The 23,957-nt window shown below is 36.9% G+C and overlaps 1 protein-coding gene across 2 annotated transcripts in view; it reads left to right on the top strand.

Moving 5' to 3' along the window:
- The window catches only part of SCAF4 (SR-related CTD associated factor 4), a 55,770-nt gene that overhangs the window by 27,724 nt on the left and 4,089 nt on the right, over positions 1-23,957 (top strand). The window contains exons 8-19 of one of the 2 annotated variants that reach the window (XM_045785504.2): positions 3,452-3,627; positions 4,287-4,395; positions 6,029-6,193; positions 6,721-6,806; positions 7,478-7,668; positions 8,589-8,689; positions 9,122-9,235; positions 10,170-10,326; positions 11,530-11,687; positions 13,242-13,407; positions 13,498-13,584; positions 13,804-13,929. In XM_045785504.2, coding sequence (XP_045641460.2) covers positions 3,452-3,627; positions 4,287-4,395; positions 6,029-6,193; positions 6,721-6,806; positions 7,478-7,668; positions 8,589-8,689; positions 9,122-9,235; positions 10,170-10,326; positions 11,530-11,687; positions 13,242-13,407; positions 13,498-13,584; positions 13,804-13,929 — 1,636 coding nt within the window. Of the gene's footprint in view, positions 1-3,451; positions 3,628-4,286; positions 4,396-6,028; positions 6,194-6,720; positions 6,807-7,477; positions 7,669-8,588; positions 8,690-9,121; positions 9,236-10,169; positions 10,327-11,529; positions 11,688-13,241; positions 13,408-13,497; positions 13,585-13,737; positions 13,930-23,957 lie in introns of both variants that reach the window. The other variant, XM_045785503.2, reaches the window with a different exon arrangement.

Below are 23,957 nucleotides of genomic sequence, written 5' to 3'. Positions count from 1 at the left end.
TATGTATGCTGGATTTGCAGAGCTTCCTGTAGAAATGTTAACCCAGACAACTCTGTCTTACCTGTTTTATGTCTTGTTTATTTATTGGGTTTATGACTATATACAATTTTATTTTATTGGTCTCATTGCCAAAAATACAAAAGTTTGAAAACCCTAGAACTAAGTGAAATTTTTTGTTTAATCGTCTCTAAAATGTTTTTTTTCTTTCCAGATTTTAATTTTAAGATAAAATTTTATTGCTGGTAGTCCAAATTAGGAATCCATTTGGTAAATAATAGTCATTATATCTTAGTGATTTATGAACAACTGATTAAAAGAAGTTTGGATAAAATTTTGAGTCGGAAAGGGGTACATGCTTATGGGGGGGGAAAACACAGTACAGGAAGTTCTAAAGTAAAAAGGGAAGCAATTATCTGCTTGGAACAGATTTTGTGTATGTTCCTTCAGAGTTGAGGAAAACTCTCCCTGCGTATATATTTCCTTAATTTTATATTTTTTTTTGGTAGTTTTATATTTTTGTTTTTTATGTTTGTCTCTTCATTCCATCTGGAACCTGTTTTAGAATATGGTTCAGGATAGTTGAATCTTGAACTTTTTGGAAATAGCCAATTCTCCCTATTTTTGTCATACATTGGATTCTGAATTCTCATTTTTTCTGTGTCTGTTTGTGGACATTTGGACTCTGTTGTGTCCCACTAATATAATTCTTTCTGCATCATAACAATTTAAATACTTGCAGCTTACGTACTATATCCCGTATTTCATTTCCAAGTATTACATGTGCACAGACGGAAAGGGGAGAGGGAGAGATGGGTTGATTTTTTTTTTTTTTAAGGAATTAAAATTGACAGAGTTGTGGAGGCTGGCAAATTTGAAATTTGTAGGGCAGAAGGCAGGCTGGAAATTTAGGTAAGAGTTAATGTTGCAGTTCTGAATCTGAATTCTACAGGGCAAAGTTTCTATGTTGCTGTCTTGAGAATTCCTTCTTCGGGAAACCTAAGTTCTTAACTCTTGAGGCCTTGGCTGAGTGGTTGAGGCCCACCCATATTATGGAGGGATTTCTTTATTCAAATTCTATTAATTTAAACATTAATCACATTTTTTAAAAGACCTTCACAGAAACATCTAGGTGAATATTTGACCAAACAACTGGGTACTGTAACCTAGCCAAATTGATACAATTAACCATCACAGGGTACTTTTCAAGATGAACTTTTAGCATAAATTTTAGAATTTATAGGTTAATTTAAGAAGTACCAAGAACTTTACACAGGTTCTCTATTTATTAAAATAAAATTCCTTTTCATACAAGTCTCGTACATTTATTACATCATTTATTCCTAAGATAGTCATATTCCCTGTTTATCTTTTAAATGGTCATGATACTAAACATAGTTTTCTAATTGGTTCTCTCAGATTTCTGGGTAGCTACTACAGTTGACTTTTCCTCTTCAATATCTATACCTGTTTCTTTTTCTTATTGTACTGGTGGCTAAGACTTCAAAAAATGTTGAGTAACAGTAATGCTAATGGAATCCCTTGTTGTTGTTGTTGTTGTTGTTGTTGTTAATTTGAATTGTATTTCCTCTAGTGTTTTACCTCAAGTGGGTTGGTTGGTCATTGTTTGTCAGTTACATGAAGTTTAGAAAAGGAAATTCTGTGCTTTTCCTTTGACTAAAAGGTCTGTTTTAAGCTAGAATAGCTTGACTGGGAACAGTTCATTTCAGCTGCTTCATAGATCTTCAGTTTCCTGAAAACCAACAAAAATGTCTTTTGGGATCTCAGTTTAATTTTTTAATTTCTTCAAATCATTTTCCAAAGCAATAGGTATAAAACTTAAAACTTTAAACAACATATCTATAGGTGAAAAAACAGCAAAAACAAGACGTTTTGTTTTTGTAGGCAGTCTAGACTGAGTGTTAATTTTGACTCCCATCTCTGACTCTGTCTTGATGCTGAGTCACTTAAATATTCAGTGTGCAGCACTGTAAAATAGTGATGGCAGTGCCTAGGCTTTACTGTTGCTGTGAGGGTTAGATATGCTAATGTGTGGAAGACAACAAGGTGTCTGGGTCATAATTAGAGCGCTTAGTTACTACAAGAACTTTTAATGACATGGCCTAGAATTACAAAGAAAGAAACGGTGTTGTCTAAGAAGGGGATTTCCCTTCCTAATTTAGAAATCTCATTGTCCAGGGGCGCCTGGGTGGCGCAGTCGTTAAGCGTCTGCCTTCGGCTCAGGGCGTGATCCCAGCGTTCAGGGATCGAGCCCCACATCAGGCTCCTCCACTGGGAGCCTGCTTCTTCCTCTCCCACTCCCCCTGCTGTGTTCCCTCTCTCACTGACTGTCTCTCTGTCAAATAAATAAATAAAATCTTTAAAAAAAATTTTTTTTTCATTGCCCAGTAAAGTAGAACCAGAATTTCTAGGCAGAACTACCACAAAACAACACAAGTTTAGGAATTTGAAGTTGAAAATCCATTACCAGAATGGATACAGCTTGAGGGAAAAAACTGCTTGTTGAATGCCAGACTGAGAGATTTGAAAAAAAGAACAGTGTCCGCATCCCAGTTCTGTCATTTGCTGGCTGTGCAGTCTTAGTAATGTTTCTTCATCACCTGGGCCTTAGATTCCTTGTCTGTAAAAAGAAGAAACTCTATCTAAACTATGTCTACATTGTAGGCTTCTTGTGATGAAGTATCATATGTAGATACTTAAACAGAGTATATAGTAGTAGTAGTAGTAGTAGTAGTAGTAGTAGTAGTAGTAGTCGTCGTAGTAGGTGTTTGTGGTGTTACCTTCCATCCTTTCTGAACAGATGTCATCTTAGTTTTAAAAATGGCTCTTCTAAACATGTGATCTTGTGACGTGTTGAGGTTCCTTCCTTCCTTCCTTGTTTCTGATAATCTGGCATGAGCTGTGAAGTTTTAAGGAAGAAACTAGTGCCCACGTAGTAAGTTCTTCATAGCCCTGTCTATACCATTCTCTTTTTTGTCATATTAGTATGTTTTTGTGCAAGAAGCATACAGACATTTTTCTTCAGGCATTTATAGTGATTGGATGAGTCTTGGTACATTTTACAGTTAACTGAAAATGTACACCCATTTTCATATGTGCAAAGTTCCAGAAGTTTTTAGTGTGTTAAAGAGAGTATTTTAATATTTATATTGCTAAATTAACTATAAAATAAGCATATAGAAAATAATCAAAGAAAACACTGCATTTATAGTTGGTGAAGAAAAGCAGAGTAAAAAATTCTTTTTCAGATGGCATTTGTGTAGTAGTGGTTTGTCTGTGAACCAAGGTCCTAAGGGGCGAGTGGGAACGTGAGATGGTACATGACTGTGTTGGGATCATAGATGATAGGAAGCATCTGTTGTTTTTATCAAGACTTTTGTGTAGTGTTTCCCAATCCCAATTTTGAAATGGGATATTGACGTAACTATTCCAGAAGCTACTTGATAGATTTGATTATGATGATGAGCCAGAAGCTGTGGAAGAATCAAAGAAGGAAGATGCTGCTGCTGCTGCCACCGCCACCGCACCTGCTGTGGCTGTTGCGCCTCCAGCGCCCTCCGCCACTGCACCCACCACCGCACCTGCTGCTTCCCCTCCGCAGGCACCCTTGTAAGTTTCTTTCTATGCTCCTCGGTGGATACAGAGTTGGGAATCATTATAAGGGATAAGACAAGTACAGTTGACCCTTGGCACAGCGTGGTGATGAGGTAGGGTTGCCAACCTGCCCAGAGTCCAAAATCTGCATTATAACTCGCCTCCCCCAAAACTTACATAGCCTACTCTTCACCGGAAGCCAAACCTGTACACCTAGTTTGTATGTTCTATGTATTGCAAACTGTTCTTCAAATAAAAGTAAGCTAGAGAAAGAACAATGTTAAAATCACAAGGAAGAGAAAATATGTTTACTGTATTACACTGTAGCCAAAAAACTGTGAGTGGGACTCACACAGTTGAAACCCATGTTGTTCAAGGGTCAGCTATAACTTTAAAGTAACAAAATCATTTTTCATAATCATTATTTTTTAAAATTATGGTATTTTGGGTTGTCTTTTGAATGGGGAGGGGATCCTGTCAGATTTACAGTTAAAAATGGCTTTTATGTTGGGAATAATGCTGAATGTGTCAATTGGTGTAGGCAAGTACATGATTCAGTAAGATGTTAATAATGACTCCTGAACAACATTCTTAATGTCTTTGTAGTATAAATGTGGTTTAGAATCTTACGTGTTTTTGAATGGATAAAATGAAGATTGCTCATCTTTTTTTAGTGGGTTTCCTGGAGATGGCATGCAGCAGCCAGCATATACACAACATCAAAATATGGATCAGTTTCAGCCTCGAATGATGACAATACAGCAGGATCCAGTGCACCATCAGGTATACACATTTTTCTTGCCGCTGAGTTTTAAAATGTGAAGATCTATTCATTAGAGCATATGGATTGCACTTCACAGACCACTCTTATTTAGCTGTGTGTTTGGCTAAGTAGTACTGCAGCTGCAGTCAAAGCTGTTGAGCATATAATTGACTTGTTTTTTTAAAAAGCTTTAATTAAAACAAGCATACTAAATATTACATGCTTATAATTTAATAATAAGTATTTTTTTTACAATCGTTTAGAGAGAGATTATAGTTCTGTTTCAGGGACCTGGCCTGCTTAATGGTGCATCTCTTTCCCTTGTGAGGAGCTTTATTGGGGTAAATGTTGTTGAGATGTTTTAGAGGGTTTTTAGCTCTCAGAATTCAGAGTATAGTTTGAAATCTGCAGTGAAAGGAACATAGTACTCTGGAAAATTGCAAGAAGTTAGTAGGGATTTGTTTATTGGGTTTATTTTAGCAAATCCTTTATTCAGAGTTTCCTAAATTTGACTGCACAGCTAAATTACAGAGGTAGGGATCTAATGCTAAAGCCAAATCTAAAGAATCTGGTTTCCTGTTTTTTTTTAATTGTATAGTTTCTGTTTTATAACCAGCTTTGGGAAAGAACTACTTCATATTCTTGGTTTAGAAAGGGTTCTAAGAAATCTCTTTAGAGTATGTTCATGTTCTTACGTGTATCATCTTTGATCCATTCTGTAAGTTGCTAATATGAAATTGATACTGTGATTTTAGTGATTTATTGATGAATGAAGTTAGAGAAGTATTTTATAAGCTTGTTTAAAATATGAAGAAAACCTGTGGACTTATTTCCAAATGTTTAACAGTTACTGAAATTTTATAAATAAATTAGAAGGAATACTTCTTTGTGATGTTATAATTACACTTTTTTTTTTTAAAGATTTAATTTATTTGAGAAAATGAAAGAGCACGAGGGGAGGGATAGGGAGAAGGAGAAGCAGGCTCCCTGCTGAGCAGGAAGCCTGATGTGGAGCTTGATCCCAGAACCCTGGGATCCTGGCCTGAGCCATAGGCAGTTACTTAAGCAACTAAGCCACCCAGGCGTCCCTATGATTATGTTTTTAATATTGTTGGTATTGGATTGGCACATGCAGAAATAGGTTACATTGTGGTTTACTCTCATTATTATTATGATATTTAAACCCTAAAAGTAGGGATATTAGTTGAAATTCCCCTTGGAGTAAATTTTTAAAAAGTGAACCTATACGTCAGTGCTATAGTCACTCTCCCTTCCAAAAGGTTTAATTGCCTTTGAAGTTGAAGGGAGACAGTTTTCAGTACAGTACCTCTCTGACTTTTAAGTTTATTCTGTCACATTGTTCCTCATATAAATGAAATTATGTCTTTAAATATATAAGGTCAAGCCTATGTATATATAATTTTTAAAATGAGTTCTAGAATTTTTAACCTATATACTTGGATATGTAACAGTTCTTCAGATAAGCATTATACCTGTGGAAATTGTTAATCGTTGTGTGTCAATACACAGTTTTTCTGTGATCGAAATTTGTTGAAGATATTTTAGTTTTATATCAAGTAACTAAGGGCTTTCTGAATTATTTTGGTAGCTGTTACTTAAAATCTACTAACATGCTTTCTTTAAAAACAAAAGGTTCCACTTCCTCCTAATGGACAGATGCCAGGATTTGGCCTTCTTCCTACACCTCCATTTCCTCCCATGGCTCAGTCTGTGATTCCTCCAACTCCACCCGTCCAGCAGCCTTTCCAAGCTTCTTTTCAGGCACAGAATGAACCACTTACACAGAAGGCACATCAGGTAAAACTTTATTCTCAGATTGGTTATCTTTTTGGTTGCTTTGACTTATGTGCAGATTCCTGCCTGTTTGCTTGTTATCTTCATTTTTGAATGTGAAGAAAGACTATTTGTTGGGCACATATTCACCCTTTATGTGTCTACAGCTTTTCATCTGGAAAGTGGACGTAGTAATAACACCAATTTCCATAGGATTCTGTGAGGATTGAGATAGAGTATAGAATGCTTAACTAATGTCTAGTTTACCACTGTAATCAATGGTTTAATAAAATCGTATGTAACTTAATACGAATTTCCAGAAGTAGAGAAGTGTTTCCTCTAATCTTGTAGACCACATAAAATTTTTTTCTTTTCACTGATGGACAGTCATTATTAAACTCGTAATGTGGTGTCAAGTAACCAGAATAAAACTTTCAAGGCAAGAGATTTGTAATTTAGCATTTTTTAGATTTTGTCATCTTGCCTTTATAATTTCAAGTTCTCTCATTTAATGATGGGTGGTTGTTTTTGTTTTTTATTGATTTTTAAAGGAAATGGAAGTAGAACAACCTTGTATTCAAGAGGTTAAGCGGCATTTGTCTGATAACAGAAAGTCAAGATCTAGGTCAGCATCCAGGTAATTGATAGAAAATGTTTTTCCAATCCTGTATGTTTTAGGAGACAGATTAAAATCAAACTGGATTATTTTTAGATATGCAGTATTAATAAAATAGCATTTAGTATATTTGTATGTCTGTACATGTAGAGTGGGAGCAGAAGTAGTAATTTAAAAAACTAAGGTCAGTCATCTTAACCCATGCTTTTCCCCTTGAGTTGCTTCAATGCCTGCATGCATATATGCATAGAATGATAGGAATTATGTATTCACAGTTCCTTTACAAGTTTATCAGCCAACAAAAGTAGAAAGATAACAAGTAAAACTATAATCAGATAACATTTTTAATTGCTGCAGAAAAGAAGTTAACTGAGAAGATACCAGTAGTAGCAGGCTATCTCAATGGCGACAGCTTCTTACACTCCTGAGTACATAATTGAGTATAGTACCGAGTTATCAAAGATGAGAGATACTTTTATAAGCTTAACAACCTTATTTATCTCATTTAGAATATGTGCATGCTTTCTAACTTGCAACATATTAAGATTTTTAAATGAATTCCCTGCTATTGAATTATTACATGTCCTGTCATTAAACTACCTAGTTATATTTTTTCTTTTTCAGATTAATACCCGCTTACATTTTCAGTTTTTTCTCTGTTCTATCCATTCTTCCCCTTGTGAAAATGTTAGGTCACCAAAAAGAAGGCGATCTCGATCTGGCTCTAGATCTCGAAGGTCCCGTCATCGACGTTCTCGATCTCGGTCCAGAGATAGACGCCGACATTCTCCTAGATCTCGGTCCCAAGAAAGGCGAGATCGAGAAAAAGAAAGAGAACGCCGACAAAAAGGCCTTCCTCAAATCAAACCAGAAACTGCGAGTGGTAAATTAACCTTATGTTCAGACTTCTTGAATTATTTTTTTCTGTGTTCTGGGTATAAAATGTTTTACAACTGTTAGCAAAATACTGCTTTATTGTCTCTTGTTTGTTTGTGCTTTGGCATACAACCCTTGAGTTTGCTTTGATATGTTAAGCTAGCTGTAAAGCCGCAAAAAGGAGTGAACCTAGTTAATAGTGATGAGGAATAAAGTGACAGCGTGTCTTGAATTTAATGTATGAAATGGAAAGCAATTAACTAGCTCTCCTATACATGGAAAGGTTTTATTTTTTTTCCAGATTAACTGTTTTAAAGATTTACAGTTTACAATATCTATTAGCTTGCATTATCTCCTGAATCTCATCATGTATTTAGAATATAATATGTTTAATAAGGTGTGCTAGACCCATTCATTCATGATACAAGTTTGTAGATACTATTAAAATTTTAATTTATAATACAAGTAGGGCATATGTAGCGCTTCTGATTCTGGGAGACTTATTACCTAGGACACAAATAAGAGAAAAACTGTCCGTAACACTCAGCAGTTGGAGAGGGACAGCTGTATTAGTGGACAAAAACGCTGGACTGGTTTTTGATCGAGAGAGTTGGGATCGGGTCTTCTGCTGCTCACTTGCCAAGGGTGGCCTTGGGCAGGTTATTGCATCTCTGGCCCCAGTTTAGATCTGACCACAAAAGGGCCAGATTTTTTCAACTCTTATGTTGTTCACTATCGTTCCATTTCCGGAAGTATTACCACAATTTTCTAGAATTTTTTAGGTGTATATGGGATTTGCTACTTAACCTTACGTTATCATATGACCTGTGCATTTTTTCTATAATGATTTTCTTTTTAATTGTAGAAAAGTACAGTGCTGCTCATTATCAAATGTGTATATTTCTATCATTTTAATTTTATTTTAAGTTTGTAGTACTACACTCTGGGTGGGACAGCTGGACAAAAGGACTACTCAACAGGATGTTGCCAGTCTTTTAGAAGAGTTTGGTCCAATTGAATCAATTAATGTGAGTGTTTATTAAATTATGTAATGACAGTGGACAGGTGTGATTAATGTCATTTTATGAAATTAAGGACTAGAGACCCAAGTTAAAATTTGCCCAGCTTTGTAGAAGATGTGGCTAGTGTAGGGGTTGAGTCCATGTTTAGCACTTTCTGCATTTAACCACATTTCATAGATAACCAAGTCTAATGTGAAACCCTTTTCTAAAAAAAAATCTATATTAACAAAGCTTGGAGAACTGTAGGTTTATTAAAAACTGGCAATTGAAACCAAACTTGAATTGCCAGTTTATGATATCTTAATCCCCGATTATAGAACCTGGCTTGGTGGGATGGGTAGGGGGCAGGGGAGTTGGGATCGTTGGAATTGGTTATTATTTATTTTATTTTGTTGCTCTTTGATTTGATTATATTTTTATTAAAATGTTTTGGAGCAGATGATTCCTCCCAGAGGTTGTGCCTATATTGTTATGGTTCATAGGCAAGATGCTTATCGTGCCCTGCAGAAACTGAGCCGAGGAAACTATAAAGTGAACCAGAAATCCATAAAGGTACAGTTTTATACCTTGTAATTCATTTTTTAAAAAATTTAACACATAATATTACTTGGCTCTTTAAAAACTAAATTTGGACACTGAGGTATTTCGTATATATCTTTTTTAAAAAGGTTATCTCCTAAACATTAACATAAAATTTTAAATGCTAGCTTCATGTAGAATTTCATTTTTTAACAAAAAATGTAGATAGGTTCATCAAGGTATAATTGGTGCTTTAAATATCATGTTTAGTAAAAGATTTTGTCATTCAAGATTTTTTTGATCTTACACATTAAAAAAAAATTTTTTTTAAGTTTTATTTAAGTAATTTCTGCACCCAGTGTGGGGCTCAGACTTACGACCCCGAGATCAAGAATCACATGCTCTTCCAACTGAGCCAGCCACGTGCCCCTTGATTTTGCACATTATTTAAGTTTGCCATCTCATTCTTAGAATAAACTATTAAAAATACTTAACAGAGATAGAGAAAAAGATGTAGATACATGGGTATTCTTCCCATAAGGGGCTAGAGTCAGCATTTTCTCAGTGTCGTAACACTTTACCCTTTGATTGCACTGCAAGAGGATTTTGTCTAATGTTGAATAATTCCAAGGTGTCCAAGACTTTGGAAAGTGGTCCCCAGTATGCTGGACTGTTCAGCCTTTCCCTGATAAATATTTTCCTTTTCTCTAAGTTTTATGTTGGCTAAATTGAGAAGTAAGGGGTTGGAGGAATGGATAAGGAATTAATGCCAGTTAGATTGGCACAAAGTGGGAGAAAAGGTTAACCAGTTTCCTGGCATCAAAGTGAAATCCGGGGATAGCAAGGCCAGATCGCTCCCCTCTTGCCTCCAAGTTTGAGTGATTAGAAATTCGAGAAACAGTTAACTCTCAAAACTGACATTCTTCTCCCTTCCTTTCTTTTTATATTTTGATTAATGGTGATATAGATTGCCTGGGCTTTAAACAAAGGAATAAAGGCAGATTATAAGCAGTATTGGGATGTAGAACTGGGTGTTACTTATATTCCATGGGACAAAGTCAAGCCTGAAGAACTGGAGAGTTTTTGTGAAGGAGGAATGTTGGACAGTGATACACTTAATCCAGGTAAAGCAGTATTTAATTTCATCTAAAATTCATCTGTTTTCTTGATTGTACGTATGAAAAATGTTTCTTCGCAGTAGGAAGTGATTTTTGAGATTTTTCAAGTACCCACTATGTGCCAATCTCTTCATTATAAACTGAGGAAACAATGCTAAATAAGACAGATGTGGTCTTTGCCCTTAAGGCAACTTTTTAGTGAGACAGATTCAGACATAACTGAAAGAATGCTGATTGTGGGGTTTATCAGTAATTACAGTGTAAGTAGATTGTAAGTAGAATTTTTCACTGCGAAAACCTAATGGATCAAATGAGTCTTAAACTGACCTTACTAGTATTGCGTTTTAAACCAGTGCATGATAATAATTTCTTTGAAAGCATTTAAATGCCCAGAGAAGCAGTCAAAAGTAAACATGTAAGACGAGGAAGTTACCTGTGCCATGAATATTAAAAATGGCACATTGACAGTAGGATTACAGTGGGGAAAAGAGCAGCAGGTGCGGGCATGACCTGGAGATTGATAGATAGCTGGACAAGGAGGACTGCAGGGTGGTATGGCAAAATAGAAGTAAGTGATTAAAGGAGTTTCAAGCAAGCAGAGTTGGTTTGAGAGCCAAAAAGAAGTGAAATGGTGCTGGGCCATTCCCATACCTTGACCTCTTTCCCCATAGTCCGTGATGCCTTCACTTAAGGGTAGAGCTGGGTTTTTGTTCAGGCAAATACGTATCAGGGCTCTACCGTGTGCCAGGCATTCTGGTCAGAGTAAAAAGAATCTTGCTTCTCCCTCCTGGGATTTTTAATCCAGACAAGAACATAGACCCTAGAGCCGGAGGTGTGTATGTTGAGTCCCGTCTCTGCCACTTATTGGTATGTGACCTTGTTTTCCTTAATTTCCAAATTGTTTTCCTCATTTATAAAATGGGAATAATAATGGGACCTACTTACAGATGGTTATGAGAATTCACTGAATTAATACATATATAGAAAACACTTAGAATTGTGCCTGGGACACAATAGGCATTCTCTTGCATGTTTGTTATTGTTGTTCGTTCACCTAATTAATACTTACAAGATTAGCACAGGCATTTCTTTAATAATCATACTGCTGAGTTTTTTAATATAATCAGCATTTTTAAAATAATTTCTAGATTTAAAGTTACAAACTGAAAATGGTAGACTTGTGTTGTTAAATTTCTTTAACTCTCATAGATTGGAAGGGAATCCCCAAGAAGCATGAAAATGAAGTTGCTCAAAATGGAGGGGCTGACACCTCACATACAGAACCAGTATCACCCATACCTAAACCTTTACCAGTGCCTGTCCCTCCTATTCCTGTCCCTGCACCTATAACAGTGCCACCTCCACAGGTAAGAATATTGGGGGCACTATTTAAACTTGTGTGTGAAAGAAAAACCTTTCTAAATCTTATTTATTTAGATGTATGTCTAGATTAATGTTCAAAGACATGAATACATAAATGTGCATATTAATTGTTAATATTTTGGTATGTCGAACCTAATTTTTATAAATTCCAACACATATTTTCATAAACATCAGTAAAAATCAAATTAAATTCATATAGCCTTACATCTGTCTAGATTTTTCAGTGTCTTTATAATGTTTCAGACTTGAGATGCAAACCTGATAGCATTTTATATTCGGCTTCCTCTCGTTTTCTTTTATTGGATCTTTGTTCTTTGGGGACTTTATGTTCTGAGGGAACTTAAAATATATATCCCAACAAGCAGCTGTTTTGAGGTAAAGAGGGTTTCTTCATTTTCAGTTTGTGTGGTGCTATCATGAACTTTTTTAATGGATGAGCCATTTAATAAATTGAGTGCCACTTAACACGAAGGTATATTCTTAAACGTCTGCTATCTGGTCAGTGCATTACTTCAGAGGAGAGAATCTGGATTCTAACAGAACATAGTTTGAATCCCAGCTCTGTTGTTTATTCTTTACAACATGACTTTGGGCAAGTCACCTGATCTAAGCTTTAATTTCCTATCTGTAAATGTGCAAATTCCCTTTCTTGGCTTTGGCTCTGGTGTTCTTCCTAGGTCAGAGTTGTTTTGAGGATTAAATGCGATAATGTATGTTAAATACTCAGCATGTTTCCTGTACCTTTTTCAATTTCTCACATTAAATCTGAATCAGATAAATCTGAGCTATCACAAAAGTGTCACCTAGCCTTGCATGTATTTAGCTGTGATATTTTATAAATGGATTTCCTAAATTGGCAATCTCTTTAGTTGATCTTTTGGACATGCCCATTCAGCACGGGTTCTAAATAAGGTTCAGTGTATATCACCACTCATTTAAAGAAACCTGACTAATCCGTTAAAATTGATCATACTTATTTTTTTTTAAATAATAGCTAACATTTGTTGGGTGTGTATTAAATGACAGGCCTTAGAACTTAACGTGTATTACTACTTTAATCCCCATAATTATGTGAGGTTGGCACTTTTTCATTTTACAGATGAGTAAACCGAGGTCTAGAGATTGTAAATAGCTTACTCGGGGTCACAAAGCTGGTTAAAAGGAAGAGGGGTCAGGCAGTTTGACCCCAGAACCTGGGATCTTAATCACTGTAAATTGCCAGGTAGCTTTTCTTAGAGTTGTATTTCTCACACTTACCTGACCATGGATCATTTTTTAACATATCATATTCTGTCAGATCACCAATAGATACTCGTGAGGTTAAAAAGTAAATTTGCTATCATAGAGTAGTGAACAAAAATTTGAATTCTGTCATTTATAGTAGGTACTAATTACCATCTGTTATTAGATAAATTTATTCACACAATAAGTACAAGTTTAGAAATAGCTTTTTCAACAAGATCTTTTCTTCATCTCTACTTACCATATAGTTGGGAAGGCGGCTGCATGTGGCTTCATTATTCTTTCTTTGTTTTCAGGTCCCACCACATCAGCCGGGTCCTCCTGTAGTTGGTGCTCTCCAGCCACCCACTTTCACGCCTCCCTTGGGCATTCCCCCTCCAGGTTTTGGTCCTGGTGTTCCTCCTCCACCTCCTCCTCCACCATTTTTGCGCCCAGGATTTAATCCGATGCATTTACCACCAGGTATACTGAGTTTATTCAAGAAGACATTCTTTTTTAGAGCCCAAAATAAGGTGACGCAACATAAGTTGACATTTATTTTTCTTATTCTAGGTTTTCTTCCTCCTGGACCCCCACCTCCTATAACTCCACCAGTATCCATTCCTCCTCCTCACACTCCACCAATAAGCATCCCAAACTGTAAGCATGTTTTTCCTTTGTGTTCACTCGTCCTCTTGGAGTTGGGAGTAAGAGGGAGAATGGACCAGTAATAGGGTCTATAGTATGGCAAAAGAATGTTGACTGGGGAGATAATTATTCAGCTTCACATGTTGATGTAATTATATTCCTTAGCTACTATCGCTGGTATAAATGAAGACACTACAAAAGACTTATCTATTGGAAATCCCATTCCAACAGTGGTGTCTGGGGCTAGAGGAAACGCCGAGTCTGGTGACAGTGTGAAAATGTATGGCTCTGCTGTGCCACCTGCTGCACCCACGAATCTGCCCACCCCTCCTGTAACCCAGCCTGTTTCACTTCTTGGTAAGTTAATTTTTTTTATCATTAGTCTTTTTTTCCCCCCACCCCAGTTAGAGGGGTGTGTGTGTGTGTGTGTGTGTGTGTGTGTGTGTGTGTGTTTTAAACAATGCTAATTTTGGTAAAATGTTCTCTGAGACTGATATTTTTCTTTGAGGAAGGTCTTCCTCTTAAATATGTGCACTTGGTCTTTACCGAGAGTAGCCAAGAGACAGCCTCAGAGATGAAATTGTGTTTGTTATCCTGAAGAAAAGTGTGGATTTGTACATCTTAATTTGGTATAGGAAAGTGATTAATCTCTGTGAGAAGGAATTGGTACAGAGTCCATGATTGATATAACCCCAGACATCCAGCTTTATAAGAGATAGCATTTCTTTGATCACCTAGAATTTTTTCCTATCTGGACCAATTTTTATAAAACCCTGGGCTGTGGTAACCCTCTCTGTTGGCTAGTAAAGAAATTATCTTTGATACATTGTAATAAAATGGCTTTATTGCCTCAGTGACAGTTGCACAGCCTGGGGCAGTGCTTTCTCACCCCTCAGTTTTCTTTACCCACAATTTTACGATCAAGGAAAGTGTGATTTATATTGTTTACATCTTTAAGGGTCTTTACCCTTGCTTGCTTGAATTATAAATGGTTATTTCATATACTTGTTATGGTGACCATCTTTTACATTAATAAAATGTTGTATTTTGAAGTGGTTTTGCCGAGTATAATTAACACTTGATTCTCCCTAGTGGGTAGTTAATTCATCCTTAGTATTATAACATTGTAGTCCTGTAAGCCCATTGTATTTTTCAGAGGTATATGTATGTGCACATACGTGCTTTCATAATCTTAGATGTTTTTTAAGGAGAGAGCACATTCGTTGCCTCTGAGATGTAGGACTGTGGAACATTAGTTTGTGATGCAGGACTTTTACTTTTCACCTACACCTTTCAGTGTTGTTGGAAATTTTTACTTTGTGCACATACTACATTTATAATAAAAACCAGTTTGTTTCCAAATAGCATGCTGTCTTCTGCCCTCTCTAAGACTGAGCATAGTCTGATAATAAACTTGACTTTTATTTCCTTTAGTACACAGACTGGGTAATGGTAAAAGAGGATTTGGGATTAAAATTTGTCACCAGTAATGTAGCGGTAGTCATCATAATGACTGGAAATAGTTTGTGAGGAATTTGCTTAAGAGGTCTGCACCATAATGGAAATCATGTAGTAGAAGGAACATTGTTCTAGGAGCCAGGAAACCTTAAAATCTTTGGATCTCAGTTTTGTTATGCATTTTGTTTTTCATATCTATAATAAGATGGTTGCATAAGAATCACAGAATCTGAGTTGGATAGTATTTTCTGATCAACCCCTTTCCTCCACCTCACACTGACACCCCTGATTGTGAATTCTCTTTTTAATGAAATTTCCTAGTGTAGCATTCATGGGTATTAGGTCACCTGAGATTATTTACAAAGTGGCATTCATTTGTGCTTTTTTCTGGTGTTAGTAAATCCACTGAATGAAATCTTTCTTCATCCCCAAGAGTTTAATAACCACTACTTTCAAACAACCTTGAAGACTAAGTAGCCTGCCTCTGATTTAACATTTAGGTCTTGAAGACTCCGCCCTTTATTTCTTATCACTACTGAGGTGCATAATTTAAACTCCGCATCCAACATGTGAAACAAAATAAAGCACAGATGAAAAGTTGGTGAACTTGAAAAGCAAACTTAGTAAGTTAAGTACTGCTAGAAAAATAATTACATTTCTTAGCATTTATCATTACCTGACATACCTCTTTGTATGTCTTTCCCTCCTTCTCCCTCCCAAATAAATACATACTAGAATAGAAACTCCATGAGAGAGGGACATTTGTTACTTGAGTAAGTGGATCGATAGATGGATAGATAGTGCAGAGCTGCTTATACTTTACCTCTGCTGGTGATCTTTGTAACTTTCAAAGCAAAATTTAGAAATTGGAGGCTGTTCCAAATCTGGACCGATCAAAATGTGACATAAAAATGAAAACTGTTTTTGTTAAAATAAGTACTTTTAACTAAGAAATGCAGTTTAGTTCCAGTCACGAGAAAGCCTTTCATATTCCTTCAATTAGAAATCTTGAGAAGAATATCCTATAAATTTTGGCCTTTAGAGAAAGGAAACTTTTTACTGTGTGTGCAAATAAAGGAGGATTTATCCAAAAGAGGGATCGCAGTTCCATCATTCTGATAAAGAAATGCAGTAATCACATGTAATACTGCAGCACTGAAGGACTGCTAATTAGGTTGGGATATTGTTGATGTTGATCAAGTAATAGAATATTAGAACTAAGATACTTTCAACTTTATTCTTGGTGCTCTAATGTTTTTTCTTATGATAATAAAAAGAAGTGCTATGCTGTACCAGGAAACTTTAAGCCTAGAAGGTGATATGAAACTCCAGGTTCTTCATCTGTTACAAAAAAAAAAGGAATAAAAATGACACAACAGGTGTTGTGATTCGGTGAGCTTATGTATATAATACAACTCATGGGGCCTTCCACAGGGTAGGCCACCCATGAATGGTGGGTGCTTATTACAGGGAAGGAGTGTCCTAGGCAATATTTAGAATACCTAGACAAGAGCTCTACTTTGTAATGCTAAGATTATATTACTTCAGCTGTGATTCGTTTTAAACTGTTTTATTTGTTGGCAAAGGAAACAAGTTTTTTAGGGAAAAAAAAATGTATCTTGACATAGTCCTCAGATATTTTCGTGGTAGAATAGACCAGGTCATAAGTTCGCACATTTTCAAGTTCCGTCACTTGGCCTGCTGAGGAAATGCATTAGTCATAGTGGTATTTCATTGAAATAGCATAATATGATATTTGTATTCTTCCCATTAATGATACTCAGGTAATTTTCTTACAAGGGAAGGTGAACCTATCTTGGATCTTAATTTCTGAAACATGGCAATAATATTTTTAAAGTAGCAGGGGCCAAACAACTATTCATCACATCTCCCAAAATTCAGTAGTAAGGCCTGATTATACGGAGAGGAGGCAATGCAGTGCTGCAAGGATTGGCTTAAAGAATTTTAAGAATTTTCTGAATGATCAGGTGTAAGTGTGGGTGTTAGTTTGGAAGTGGTAACTACCTATTTCTGAAGTTGGGCTGAGATACCGCACACTACCAAATTTGTAGAGAACTAAACCTCCATCTTGTAGAAATTCTGATTATTTTAATAACTGGTAATCTGAAAATAGGAAGTTATATGATACACAGTAATAATTCATTATCACTTGATTTTGAAGAAATCCATTCTTTGTACCTCACACTCCAAAATAGCTAGTCAGGACAGTGGTGGTTTCATAAAATCTATTGGTAACAGTTGTTGATCATTTAGGAGAGAAGGAATATTAATGATAATAGCAATTCAGTTTATTCTCTTTACTGTATTAAGTGTATGTGTTTACTTTTCAAAAACTTGTATAACATGTATCTCTAATATGTATAGCATATTTTTGATTAAAAAGTTCATTGTAAATGTGAAATTTGGGCTACTTTGGTGTTGCAGACAATAAAAAAAATACACAAAAAAATGTTTGTTTGTGTTACATATCTCTGCTGTGTTACCAGTATATCCAAAATACCATTTCAAGGAAAAATTATGCTAACTTGGACGCCTTCCTTTTGTGGAAAATTAAAGCCTTTTCTCTTGTCGGATACATTTATTCATTAATTGTTAATGTGCAAATTCTCTCTAGTTTTGTCACATTGCTATAGATGATGGTGAAATTTATAAATAAGAATTGGGTATTTCTAAGATTGCTTCCAACTTACTGATAATTTTGGTTACCAAAGATCTAAAGCAGAAGTCACAAATTGGTGGCCTTCAGGCTGAATTGCTAGACAGTGGTGTGATGCCCTTCAGACTTGATTTCCACACATCCCTGCATGAACTCAATAAGCATTTGAGTTGATGTTTCCAAATTTGGACACTTCAAGAAATTATGTGTACAGAATTGGTTTGTGAATTATTGTATACTTAAATGGGTGTGTTTGCTTTTATGCAATAGTTATGATCCTTAAAACTGCCCAGAAGATGAATAGTTTTACCATCACATTCAATAATTACCTTAAAATTGATAATTTGATTTTGGTGATTTCACTTAGCTTGGATTTCTCTGTCTAGAATTTTATTTTTTTATAGTTAGTAATTTTTAACATTTAAATAGAACATTAGAGCACCAATCTAGTGTGAATAACATTCAAAGAAAACCTGAAGAAAATTCTAGAAAGTAGTTTTTTTGATGGTAATATTTGATTTTTAATAAAACTTTCATCTTTTAATATTTTTTTTCTTACTGTGGACTTTGCTATAATGTTTGGTTATTTTAAATTAAAAGCTAGATGGATCTACTAGGTGTTTGATTTGGTACCCCAAAAAGGCTGTTGACCTTTGTCCTATAAAGTGTTCTCTTTGAAAGCTAATTGGTACTCTAAATATTACATTGGTAATTATTCCACTAGTGTTACATAGTAGAAATGGTTCCCACATACTCATCACAGTACCTTCAATTTAGTATATAACATTGTTCGGTGGATACAGTAGATAACTAATAGCTATTAATCCACAACAGTACTTGCCTTGGATATGAATTGATGCATGAATACACTATATTTTCTCAGAAGGTGAAGTACTTCAAATGAAACACACAGGGGGAAGGTCTTGTACAAAAACTTGAAAGCTGCTTATCACATTGTCTCCATGTCCCTCTGTGCTTCCTAGGCTATAGAACTCCAACCTAAAGAGTCTCTCTTAAATTTAAATCTTTCTGACCTATATCACTTTGGGCTTGAGGAAGGTGGAGGGGCAGACACCCTGGGCTCTAGATTGATTTTGGTAGGCAGTGGTGTTGCTGTGAAGAATTTCAGGTAAGATTTTTTTCCAGCTAACGTTGAAAGTAAAATTCCCTAGGGAAATCTCATTCAGTGATAGGTGAGTTGTTTATTCCACACTTCTTGACTCTAATAGTGCAACTCTTAACTCTAAGTCAGAGCTGTTATACTTTGCCGCTTATAGTAAAAGAGCAATTTGTGTGCAAATTGTAAAAAGTGACTATAAATGAACTATAGGAAATTGACCAGACAGAGCCTATTGTGCATTATTTTCCAAAAAGCCAAGGAGTCATTTTAAAATAATCTGTGTCTGATTTCTCTTCATTTGAAATTCTGGTTTTCATGTATTTGGATTTTATCAAAATATAATGTACCCCTGTGCTAAAAATAGATCCACCTCTCAGTATACCCGCATTATGTATTAATTGAAAACTGAAATTTCTCTTGAAGATCTCTCGTTAACATTCTAGGCACTATTTGTTTTTGATATAATCTTAATGTATAATACGGTCTAAAATGTGCTTTCTCATTCTTTGAAAACTCTAGCTCCTTACTCTTTTGTTCTCTCCAACTCCCAACATGGTACCTGCTATAAGAATTGCCTGGGAGTCTTCAAAATAGTTATGCTCTAAATGTTACTAAATGGTAAATCTAGGCAAAGGAAAGACATGTATGGGTCGTACTAGTATTTCCATTTTCTGAAGGTCTGGAATGAAAAAAAGACATTTAGTGATTTTTTAAAATTATATATATATATATATATGTGCATGCCTAGGGATTTCAGGGTATTGGTGGGATAGATAAGTGGTTGATAAATTTTTTTCCTTGTGTGGGAAAATTTCATTCTGGATTCATGCAAATGCCACAGTGACCTTCATTTTTTGGGATCAGATTAAAAAAGGTGGAACTGCAACTAGGAAGAGAAGAGGAGGTTGTGAAAGAAAATTGCAGCCTTTCTCAAAATAAATTTCAGATCTTTGTAGGTTAACAGCGGAAAGACACTCCGCGCCCTGGGGGAGAAACCTGGACTTAGAGCCTCTGCTCTTGGACCCTGAGAGAGATTTTCTCCTTGATGAGTTTGGTCGTCACCTCTGCCACCACCATTGATTCGTACATTCAGCATGTGTTTATTCAGTACCTACTGTATGCCAGGCACCCTTCTGGATACTAGAGATACCGGAATGAACAAAACAAAAGCCTATCTTTGTAGAGCTTATATTCTAGTAGGGACTTAGATAATAAATAAACTGATAATTTCACATGGAGATAACCCTATGAAGAGTGAAGCAGAAAACACTTAAGAATTGGAGGAGTGTCACATGGGATGTGCTATTTTAAGTAGGATGGCTCAGGAGGGCATCTAAGGAGGAGATACGGAGAGAAATGATGGGGAAGAGCCATAGAAATAGAAGACATTTCAGGTAGAAGACAAAAGGAGGCCAGGATTGAGAATGAACTTGGTTTATTTGAGGGACCACAGTGAGCTAGTGTGGCTGGAGCAGGGTGAACAAAGAAAAGAGTGGCAGGCTATTAGTTTAGAGAAGGTTGTTAAGGGCCTGGTTATGAGCGCAATGGGGAATGTTGTAGTTCTAATCCGATGTATATTTTATAAAGGATTATGGCTATTACATAGAAAACAGACTATAGGAATTGGTAGGAGTAGAAAGCAGACACTAGATGCTGTTGCAGTCGTTGAGATGCAGGCTAACCGCTTGGGTTGGGGGTGGTACAGTGGAGGAAATGAATTGGACACTGAATTTATTTTGAGGATAGGGCCTCCCTGTTGCCTTTTTAATATGGGATATTAGAGAAGGGAGTCAAGAATGAGTATTTGACCTGAGCAATCAATGGGGTGCCCATTCCTGAGATGGGCAAATGTTAAGGAGGAGTGGGTTTGCAGAGAGGATATCAAGTTAAAATGTTGGATATTTTAACTTTGAAATTTAGGTGCAGATGGTAAGTAAACAACGTGGTGAGTAAAGTCTAGAGATGTGATTTCAGATGTCATCCACAAACACATCAGCAAAGCCACAGGAGCCTGTGAGAGTACCTAAGGAGGGAATGTAGAGACATAGAGGGATGAGCCCAGGAATACTTCAACACCTAGCACTTGAGAATACAATACTGAGAACTAAGGCAGGCATAGTTCCCTATGCCAGGAACTCTCCTGAAGAGTGTGTATGTATCAGTCATTTGAGCCTTACAGTCCTAAGAGGTAGGTACAGTTTCCCCATTTTATAGATAAGGAGGCATAAGCATGAAGAGAGAAAGTATCCTGGCCAAGTCAGCAGCTACAAGTGATAGGTCCAGAACTAAAGCTAGCATTGCTCCAACACCTGTGGTTTTAACTGCTCTTCTATACTGTTCTATTCAGCAGAGGATACTGGAAGGTGCAGCCAGTACTAGGGCTAGGAAGCAAAGTACAGTTCAGGAAGGCGGGAGGGGTCAACTATCAGTTGTATTGACCGGTCAAAGAAGGACACTGAAGCTTGCTGCCTGGATTTAGCAGAATGAAGTCTCCTGGATAACCTTAGAAATGTGGTTTCCTCAGATGATGGATCCAAAAGCCCAATTATGTAGGGTCAGGAGAGAATGAGAGCTGAAGAAATGGGTATGGTGATTTTGGACATCTTTGAGGATATTTGTTTTATAGAGGAACAGTGAAATGGGGTGATAGTTGAAAGGAGATACAAGGTAAGGCAGGGTGGTTTTTGTTTTTTTTACTTCTAAAAGATGGATGAAAAACTGAAGCATCTTTTTTGGAAAATTCAGCAGAGGGGAAGTTTTTGGTGCAAGAAAGAAGAGATGTTTGCTAAGTTGATATCCTTACATAGGTAAGAGGGCATGCTTGGGTTCAGGGTTTGAATAAAGGGCTTAGCCCTTGGAGCATAATGTTTTCAGAAGGAGTAATATGGATACAGGTAAATTGATAGATGTAGGTAAGTGAATGAAAAAGCCATCTTCCAACGACCTTTATTTTTTTTCATGATAAACCCCAATATGTATATATAATAAATGGTTTCCATTATAAACCATATAATGGAATAGTACTTGGTAATTTGAAAAAATGAAACATTTAAACATGCTACAAGATGGCTGAGTCTTGAAAAGATAGACCAAGTGAAAGAAGCCAGTTACAGAGGATCACATATTGTATGATTCCATTTATATAAAATGTTCAGAATAGGCAAATCTGTAGAGACAGAAACTGGAGTATGTGGTTGCCTGGGGTAGGGGGGTTGGGGGGGCAGTTGCCCAGAAATGGGGGTGGTAGAGTTTGTTTTTTTTTGAAGCGATGAAAATATCCTAAAGTTGATTGTGATGTTTTCCCAGCTCTGAATATACTAAAAACCATTGATTTTACACTTTTATGTGGGTGAATTGTAAACTGTGAGTTTTATCTCACTGAATTTGTTATAAAACACCCCCCCCCCAAGAGTAGACAGGATTAAGGAGAAACAGGAACAGGTGATTTAGATATCTAGGGAAATAAGAATTCGAACAGACTAGGAAAGTTAGGATCGCTAACCAGAATTAAGGAAGCACTTGTGGTTGTAGTTATAAACTTAAACCAGTCGGCATGTTGAGGGTGGGGTGGCCCCCAGACCTGTCTGTACAGGTGAGGTAGAAGAGTTGCATTCAAAACCATTGAGGTTTTTCCAGGGAACTGTGGTGAGGGGGCAACCCTGTACTCTGAGGCAGATAAGGAGAGGGAAGTAAAGACAATGGAGGGCATTGTGGGGGCCTGACCCTCATGAGATCAAAAATTATTCCGGGAAGCGTGCTTGCGGATGAGGGTTTGGAGGGGATTTAGGTGTTGGCAACGAAAGGGCCAGGATTTGAGAGGTGGTGGTTTTGGTAGGACAGAGGACAAGATCATTGGTGAAGAGCTAGAACTGCCTTGCCTGGATGTTTTCGTGTACTTTTCCTCCCTCCCCTTTTCACCTAGCAAGTCCTTGCTTCCCTTAAAGGATCCCACTTAAATTTACATCCTCTTTAAAGCATCCAACTAACTGATGCATTTGGGTCACTCCCACAGTATTTAATTCAAACCTTTAGTAACTTTGTTATGTGTCTCCCTGTCCTCCCCCCCCCCCCCAGTCCTTAGCAGAAAGCTACATGTTGGGTGGAAAGACACTGTGTCTCTTATTTATGTTCTGAGATTTCAAGGCCCACATTGGTCTCCAGCCATGATACCAACTTCCCCTTCCTTGCTGCCCTTACAGCCTTTTAACATACCTGTTCTTAATGTCACATAATTCTGGACAGCTTTGCTCTAGATAGCAATGGTACCTCCTCTTTAATCTTATTTTTTAATTCTGAAATGTCTAGTTTTTTACTCATCATAGGAATATTCATAGTTAAGTCTTGGTTATTTTGAGTTAAACTCCAGGGTATTTATTATACTTCTCAAATTTGGGGCTGTCCCTTTTCCTGCATTAAATTCTGCTTTATTAAAATTTCGGAGACTTTAGGGTGGTGTTTCCTCGGGTCTGAACTCTTCCCTTTTCTCACCTGAACTGTGGGTAACACCGGGACTTCCCTTACGAGCTCTAGGTACACATACCAGCTGCTTCTGCACATTTCCACTGGATCTAACCCAGTCTCCTCTAGCTCTCAGTAGAAATTTGTCCTGTCTCCCCAAAAATAGCTTATTTTCTCAAATTCCTGCACTTCATTGATGGCTTCCATCTACTCATTCAGAGCAGAAAGCTGTGCTCCTCATCTCTGGCCCCTCTGTCTCGATTCAGTCTCATTTCTGTCCCCTGGATCCCAGGGGTAAGAGTCCACCCGCTCTCTGCTGTCTTTCCCCTCCTGGCTCTCCTGTACACTGCTTGCTAGAAAGGTCTTTCAAAAATGAACACAGGATCATCCCTGCAAATAATGCCTTGGTCATTGCCCCCCGACTCGAAGTCAAAGTCCAGCTTTCCTCTTGTGGCGTAGCACACCTCTGAATTGCCCTAGCCCGCCTGCTCGGCCTCAGCCTTTCCGCATAAGTGATAGTAGTTTGTATGCATGCAAATCCTTTCTTGCTGCTTCAGTAATAAACCTCATGTTCTGTATTTGTCTTCTCTCTCTAGTCAGAAGGACATTCTGTTGCAGTTCTCTTGACCAGTGATGTTCTCCCCCCTTTCTGTTGAGACCCCGTTCAGACAC

Source organism: Ursus americanus, chromosome 4 (genome assembly GCF_024610735.1).
Source record: "Ursus americanus isolate L20-20 chromosome 4, mUrsAme1.1.p, whole genome shotgun sequence".
NCBI classification, from domain to species: Eukaryota; Metazoa; Chordata; class Mammalia; order Carnivora; family Ursidae; genus Ursus; species Ursus americanus.
This window is presented reverse-complemented; position numbering and strand designations above follow the sequence as displayed.